Below are 8,573 nucleotides of genomic sequence, written 5' to 3' on the forward strand. Positions count from 1 at the left end.
ACTTTTGAAATTAGGAGCATTCTAATTTCAAAGATATCTTATTTCAAATGCTGATGTACCTTCATTTCCATCCCTGTGAGTGCATATGATGAACTTTTGATACCTTCTTGAACAATGTTTGTGCTGTGCAAAAATGTGGCAGTAGCTTTCATGTGTATGTTCAGAGTCAGAGTGTACATATAATGTGAGAGTTCTGCTTGTATTTAGGCATGGCACACTCTCCAAGGAAATTTATACCAAATTTCTCCAGGTTTCCAAAGCTACTCTGGAGTGATTCTTGTTTTGTAAGATGCTAGCTAGTGCTTAAATAATAACAAACTTTTTAAATTGCATAGAATTTATGAAGCTTTGAAATAATAGGCAGTCATCTGCTTCAAATTATTTTTCTTAGAGTAAATAAATGTGGGTGTGTTTGCATTGTTGTAATTTATAAAAATAAACAAGCTAAAAGAGGCAGTCAGTAATGATAAAGAAAAACATTATAATATGACTGTTTTCTTTGGTAGCTGGAGGTGACTTAACTGTGTCCTTGACAGATGGTAGCTTGGCCACTCTTGAAGGAATACAGTTACAACTTGCTGCTAATCTGGTTGGACAAAATGTTCAAATTTCTGGAATAGATGCCACTAGTATTAACAACATAACATTACAGGTAGGTTGCTCGTGGTTTCTTGCTTTTCATTTTATAGAGTCACTTTGAGGACCAAAGGATGTTTAATGAGCGTACGTACTTGTGGAAAGGTTCCCTTGAGTTGGGCGAAGCACGCAGCAATACCATGCTATATCAGTTGTACCATGTTAGAAGTTTTAGAAATAGCTGGGTAGTGGTAGGTTTTTTCTGCTGGTGTATTTTAGTTTTTCAGGTTCTTTTTACACTGCTTGGATTTTGGCAGATTGCTTTAAAATCTATATTTTTAATTGCAGTTTGTCTTTCCACTTTAAAAGCATTTTAGGCTAAAGGTCCCTACCCCCTCCCCCAAAAGAATCACCCTCAGAAACAAACCAACCCAAATTATTGCACAGAATGTCCTTTTCCTTAATATAAGACACTGGTGTTATTTGGCAAGTTTTTTTAATGTTTGGATTAACAATTTACATTCCCATTGAGCTGTAAAATGAACAACAGAAAAAGGTGAGATGATTACATGTAAAAATGTATGTTTAAAAATTATTTTGGTGAACTTGGTTGTGTTTGATGAATTTCACAGAACCATTGAGGTTGGAGGAGACCTATGGAGGTCACCAGATCCAACCCTAAGGTCAGGGAAGGGTCCTCTTCAGAGTTGCATTGCATTGCTCAGAGTCCATTTACTCAAGAAGTTTTTAGCATAAAATGAAGAAAACTGTATTTTAGTTTTGTCTCCTCCCATAAGGAGGGTGGAGGCAAAACATTGTTTCCATCCGTAAAGTGTAAAATGTCTGTTTTTAACTACTGAGAACAGATGTTTGACTGTGAACTGAGACCTTAATGCAACTGAGGAGCTGAAAAAATAGTTAATTTCTGACATCAGTCTTCTCTCTGCTCTGTGCCTTTTCACTTTCAAAGACCTGAAAACAGTGCTAAGTGTTACATACAACAGTAAGAAGTACAGAATGCCGGCATTGTGGGTACCTGGTGCCCAGCATGCTCATACATATTGATTTCCCAAACATTTTGCTGAGGGAAGGGAGGGAAGAATCTACAGCTGAAGACTGTTTACATAGTGACTTTGGAGACTGGCTATAGACAGACACTTAAAAAATAAATTTGAGTTTAAAGTGTTTAATTATAAAGTTTGAATATTTATATGCAACCCTTTGAATTCTAGATTTATGTTAAGGCTGTTCACGTAACCCATACTTGTTAACTTCACATTGATCAGATTGAAAACTTGCTTTTCAGATTGATCCAAGTATTCTACAGCAGACGTTACAGCAGAGTAATTTACTTGCTCAGCAGCTAACTGGAGATCCCAGTATGGCTCCACAGAATCCCTCCCTCCAGCCAACAGAAAATGCAGTGCCAGCTAATGTGGTTATTCAGCCTTTATCAGGTCTGTCTTTGCAGCCCACAGTAACATCTTCCACTAACATGACAATAGGATCCCTATCAGAGCAAGAGTCTGTGCTGACAACCAATGCTAGTGGTAAGCAGTGTCAGTAGTTTTATTGTGCTTTGAATGTCTTCATTTTAATGATGGTATTACCCACAGGGAGAAAATCTGCTCCCCACCCCCAGATCAGCATAGAGTTCTTGTATCAGTATCTTCAGCAAATTTTACAACTTTGTTTTACCATTTTTGAAGATTATTTTTCAGAAGGTGGACTATATAATGAAAATATTGAAGAACATTTATAGTCTTTAGAAACATACAAAATCTTTGTTATGAAGATCTTAACCTGCAAAAGACTGAATTGGTTATGAAAACAATTTCTTCTTTAGGGTGCAAGTTTTAACATCTTACCTTGGCTACATCTTTAATCGCAGTTTAGAAAATAATGTCTTAATTGCTTTAAAAATTGTATCTATTATAAAGAAAGAATCTTAATGGAATTTTTTTTTGTTCTACCCCCTTGTATTTAGGTGCACAGGACATCTCTCAAGTCATGACTTCACAGGGTATGGTATCATCTTCAAATGGACAACATGAGATAACATTGACCATAAATAATTCCAGTTTGAGTCAAGTTCTAGCTCATGCTTCAGGTTCTGCTACTACAAGCTCATCAGGAAGTCCTCAAGAAATCACTCTTACAATATCTGGTTGGTATTTTTAATGATCTTTAATGATACCAGATCTCCATTTTATAAAGTAGCTATGCAGTAGCATTTGAGGATATTTTCACTGTCCACAGTTTTCCTGTGGTGTATTTTTTACAGTCATTAGCTTTAAAAGCTATTCCCCAAATCTGCTTTTGAAAACCAAACACATTTGCTTTGAGGATGCATGTTAGATTGGTTCCCTATTTTATTGATAGCATTGGTTCAACAGATACTTTTGTCGGTGGCAAAGCCCATATAACCAGTTCTTACTTCCTTGCAGTGCCTAACTTGAGGTAGTGCAGCTCCTGGGTACTACTGGGATGGGAACAAGTATGGCAGTCATTGGGAATGAGTTTACTTGATCAGGTTTTGTTTAAATGCTTGTGGAACCATGTATTAATAGATGTTGTGACCATTTTTCGAGGTATACCATTCAGTCTTTATAAAATGTAGCTAATACTTCAGGTTTCCTTTGAAAAAACTTAGACCAATTTTCTTACTGACTCTAAGAGACTGATCCTGTATACATTATAAATAGCTTTCCACTTCTATTTTCTATTATTATGTTTCTTTAACAGATCCAATATTCTATTCAGTGCTTTTCTCTCTTTTCCTTTTTTCTTTTTTCCTTCTTTTCTCTGTGTATCTTTTTTTCTGTTTTTTGTAACGTGTTTTTAAATTGCAGTTTGTCTTTTCACTTTAAAAGCATTTTAGGCTAAAGGTCCCTACCCCCTCAGGTTTTTTTACGTGTCATGATAATAAAAATGTCTGTGTTAAGGTGTCATGTTCCCCCACGTTTGTTTTTCCTGCTTGTTGATGGACGTTCACTCATTAAAGAAAATGGGAGTATACCTGTCCAACAACTGATAGAATCTGCTTTCAGTTTCTGTATGTTCTGTGTTTGTTGACCATTCCACAAAATTAACACCATGTGAAAGTGATTTTTTTTTTTTCCAAAAGAGAACATGTTCAATGCATTTCATTATCCATATAGTAGATCTGAAAGCAAGCACACAAAAAAAAAAAAAATCACGTTTTAACCATTAGCCTTTAGTGTGCTAGGTTTTATGCTTTCATGGAGTTGGTGCCTTGCATCTAAGCAAGATCAGTATTGGTCTAATTATTAATAAGCACAGGCATTTCACTACGTGTTGGTATCTAGATATGCATAATCACATCTGTATTAAAAACTTGTTGACCCTCTGCATAAAAATCTGCATGCATAGAAATGATTTCTTTATTTTGCTTGTATTTTCTACTTCTATTATTTTATGATTACTTACTTATAGTTCAAAGTATAGTAGCAGAATAATGTTGAGACATTCCTAGTTATAATAAGACTAATTTCTATTTAGGCCAAGATCTTATTCAGCATAATTCTGGAAGCAGTGATCTCAATAGTGGCTTGAGGCTGACAGCGCCAACCATCAACAGTCAGACTACGGCTGCTACATTAACTATAAGCAACGACCAACTTCTTTCTCAGGGCACTTCTCTAAATGCTCCAGGTATGCATGCGGTGATTTTTCTAATTAACAATAATAACATTTACTTAAAAAAACAGATGTTACACGGGGTAACTAAATCTGAAATGGTATAATCTTGCACATTATGGTTCAGGAACTACATGGCTTTGTGTGTTTTCTCACTAGCCTTAAATTCTTATGCCAATATAAATGAGCTTTACTCCACAGAGTAAGAAGAAAATGAAAACAAGAACACATACATAAAATTAGTACTTTGAGGCAGTTACAGAAGTATTCCTTCAATATTCCTGTAAATTGGTGGATGAAGAAATTTGATACATTTGCTGCAGACAGATGATAAAATACCCTTTATATCAAATTTGCTCTAGTATTCAAATTTTGATATTTTAAATGTGCAGATGGATTTCTGTTTGATATACACACAATCGTGTGTGTGCGTATAGTCGTTCATGCTTCCAACCAGTGCAGCAGGTTGCGTTGGTTGCACTGGTTGGTTGCAGCAGTCTGCACTACTACAGACTTATTACTGATGTGTAAATAACTTTCTTCACTCTTATGCATTCTTAAATTTTCTGTGTCTTCCTTTTCCTTTCTTCTGTCTCCTTTCATTCTTAGCTTCCTTCAGTGCTCATATACATCTGTAAAGCAAATCTGCTTTAATGTCTTACTGGGGGAGACCTACCCCAGAGTATCCTGTACGACTTGAATGTTAAGACATGCTCCTGTGTAGTGAATTAGTAAATGAAATAGTAAAATGAGACAGTTTTGTTGTAACTTCTGGCTCATCTTCTCAGGTTTTTGAGTCTTATCATAAACTGAGAGCTGCGAGACCTCTAGTCACATCTTGGAGAATCTATAATAAACTATTACACAGCTATTATAATCTCTATATTCTGTATAATCTATAAGATGTTATGACATACCTATTAACAATACACTGGCCTTTTTTGCTGTTATGGATTATCAACCATGTTGCAAGGATAGGATGGGAGCATTGGGTTATGGAGTTTTCAAATTTTGGGTTTACTGCTCTGAGTCAAAGTATATTTCATTGAGAATTCTGAAAGTGGTCAGACTACAGAAATGTGTAAACTGAAACTCCTTCAGGTGTTTTTTTGGCAAAGAGTCATCTCCCACACACCATGTTACAAAGTTATTGCTTTGCAGTATGATGTCCATCAAGCTACATTTAGATGTAATTTTATCATCTGACTCTCTTACACTTTTTGACACATGATTAGCTGTTTAACTGATTTATTTGCTTCAAAATAGAAAGCCCTAGCAAAGGATAAATAGAAATTAAGTTCAATTAAGTTTGCAGCTAAGAGTTTATGTAACAGATTATTTCTTTTACTATTTTGCATGTATTCCAGAACTTAATACAGCAGGTGGAACAAACCTTCCTTCAACAACACCCATATCTCAGTCTACAGTTTCTGCCCAGAATTTGGTAATGTCTTCATCAGGGGTTGCAGGAGATGGTAGTGTCACCTTGACTCTTGCTGACACTCAGGGAATGTTGTCAGGTGGTCTTGATGCAGTTACACTTAATATTACTTCACAGGTAAGAAATGCTTTTCTGAATTCACAAATAAACTAATATTACTGTCCTAGATGGTAGGAATTGGAGATTTTGCTTAGAAAATATTTTTTTCCTGTAAATACATTGTATTTGAAAATTCACTTAACTTTCCTTGTTTCTGCCCACAGTGTGTGCACACTGGCATCTAGAAGCATAAAATATTTAAACAGAAATAACAGATAAATTTTGCAGGGGTTTTTTTGTGGAATTTTTTTTTTTTTTTGATGAACAGCTAGATTCTACTGTTTCAAACATTGTTTGAGATCAATTTTTAGTGATAAACTAATCATAATTCAGTAGTGTATCTTAGTATTCCTATACTTTTTATTGTTTAATCTGGTCAATTTTTCTTTTACTTCTTGTGAACATGAGAGTTGAAGAGCAGTTGTGACGGTTCCTTTCACAGCAAATAACAGGACAGAATCTAAATTAAATTGTCTTTAATAACAGGCAGCATTATAAGACGTTTTATAACAGCAGTGCTGCATGGACTGTCACCTCTCCAGTAGCTTTAGCATTAGTTTTGTTTTATCATAATTTAAGATTTTTGTGGTATCATCAGGAGCCAAAGATATGTTGACAAATAGATTGTATAGAGCAAAGAGAAGAAAAGAAAAAAGTTAATAAATGATATTAAAAGACTACAAAGTGGAAATTTAGGGACATTGTATGGTTGGCATTTCAGTGTAGATTTGACATCTGAAAACCTGGGCTGTTTCTTCTACTTTCTTGGCTGAACTAGGTTTCGATTGTTTTTTACTTACTCTTTGACCCAACTTCAAATGTGTAAATGTATATAAATGAGTGACTATTTGTCTAGCATATGGTGTGATTAAACCTGGTGAAGCAAAGTCTGTGAAGATGATTATATGCTTCACTCTCTGCAGTTTTGCTCTGGGGAGGGGAAAAAAAGACTTCTTAAATAGTTCTTGTGACATGTTTGTGATTTCTGGCATCACAGAGTAACAAAGCAATATGTGGTTTCTTTTTAGACTTTGTAATAATTTAAGCAATTACATTTGTCAGTGTTGATGTTTATTAATAAGACAGTATGCCTGAGTTAAGGCAGGCATTAAATAAAAAGGAAACCTTGTTTTGGGTGCTGTGCAAACACAATCTGTGTTGCAGGAATCTTGATAAATAGACAGGTAGTACATGAAGTTACTGCATTTCCTGGGGAAATTGAAAGTCTTTAGCAATAATGTAGAAATAGAAGCACTGTGGTATTAGTAACTGTGTATCTTAATTAGTGATTTTGTACCTTGATTTCATATATTTTGGAAGTAGGTTTGATTGAGATTTTTAAAAAGGGAAAATATTGTGAGAAGACTATGCAGGAAAGCAGAATAGAGAGGTTAAAGAAAGTATCAGTTGAAGAGGCAAAGACAAGGGAAGGCTGAGACATTCAGCAACTGATGCAAGGCTGGGAAAAATTAATCAGACCTGAATTTCTACTCTTACAGACTTCCAGGTGTTAGCAAATTTAAATTGGTAGACTTAAAATGGAAGGAGAAAAGGAGAGAAAATTGTAGTATTTGTTCAGATAAGATTCTGGAATGGACTTTTTCAAGGATATAAAAGAAGTAGTTTTGAGGTATAAAAATAATTGACATGACTACATTTAGCTGTTCAAATTTAGTTATTGTACCTTTTTTTTTGTTTGTTTCTCCCCTCTTTGACAGGGTCAGCAGTTCCCTGCTATACTCACAGATTCCAGTCTCGCTAGCCAAAGTGGGTCAGGCTCGCAACAAGTCATACTGGTGAGCCATACACCCCATTCAGCATCTGCAAACTCTGATGAAATAACATATCAGGTAGATACAATATTTTTCTGTATCTTTTGTGGGTAAAGGGCATTATTTAATCAAAATTCTGGAATGATTCCTCTATCTCCTGAAGCAAGAAGGCTGATGTCATTCCCAAATAAGAGTATCGGGAAAAGGTTCATTATGACTTCCTAGTCACCCAGATTCTGTTTTAAGTTTTTTGATTTAAAAACATGTTTTCATATACAAAAAAGAAATGCAATTAATAATGCATTTCTTTCTACAAATTACATAACCATATTCTCAATAGAGACTGCTCCAAAAATTTCCAAGTAAGCTTGTAATTAGATAACAAAAACAGACAAAAGTTGAGAGCTGTGGAAAAAAATAGCACCTGTACTACACCTATTCCATTCTCTTTTTGTAACCAAATTGCTTTAATAGTGGAGCAACATAAAGTCTTTTCAGCTGCTTATGTATTTGAATTTCAAGAGAAACTTTTACATATGTAATATAGTATTAATATTAGAAAAAGTAGTTCAGACTTCTCTTGTTGAAGGTAAAATGAATGTTTTCAATCAACTTGGTAATGCAAGCTCTAAAATAGGGAAAAATGGGAGAGGCAGATGATGACGCACAACCATGTGAAGAAGTGGTGGACTGGATTGGCAAGATATGGGCAAGAGAAACCTCAAAAAATAAGAAGGAGCTAACCAGAGGGTGTCTACCTCAAGCATATATATATATATGAATAAAAGTGCTGAGACAACTGATAGCAGAAACTTCAACACTCGTCTTGGGAAAAATTGTCACAACTGGGTGCCTCTCTGGCAGCATGAGGAACAAACAGGAGTTAAGAGGTCTGCATGCAGATACAGGGCTGCGATCTCATTGGAAGAAAAGAGAGAAGATGCTACAGCTCATACAGCTGAAGCACTGCCATGGCTGGATTCAGGATCTTTAGGAAGGACAGACTGGCAAGAACAGCAGCAGGA

The 8,573-nt window shown here is 35.3% G+C and overlaps 1 protein-coding gene across 1 annotated transcript in view; it reads left to right on the forward strand.

The window, feature by feature from the left end:
- The window catches only part of ZNF236 (zinc finger protein 236), a 76,797-nt gene that overhangs the window by 51,474 nt on the left and 16,750 nt on the right, over window positions 1-8,573 (forward strand). Inside the window, exons 23-28 of the mRNA XM_010283134.1 lie at window positions 507-652; window positions 1,883-2,126; window positions 2,564-2,743; window positions 4,099-4,251; window positions 5,604-5,794; window positions 7,495-7,626. Of these exons, the coding sequence (XP_010281436.1) occupies window positions 507-652; window positions 1,883-2,126; window positions 2,564-2,743; window positions 4,099-4,251; window positions 5,604-5,794; window positions 7,495-7,626 (1,046 nt within the window). The remainder of the gene's footprint in view (window positions 1-506; window positions 653-1,882; window positions 2,127-2,563; window positions 2,744-4,098; window positions 4,252-5,603; window positions 5,795-7,494; window positions 7,627-8,573) is intronic.

This window comes from Phaethon lepturus, unplaced genomic scaffold (genome assembly GCF_000687285.1).
Source record: "Phaethon lepturus isolate BGI_N335 unplaced genomic scaffold, ASM68728v1 scaffold173, whole genome shotgun sequence".
Lineage (NCBI taxonomy): Eukaryota > Metazoa > Chordata > Aves > Phaethontiformes > Phaethontidae > Phaethon > Phaethon lepturus.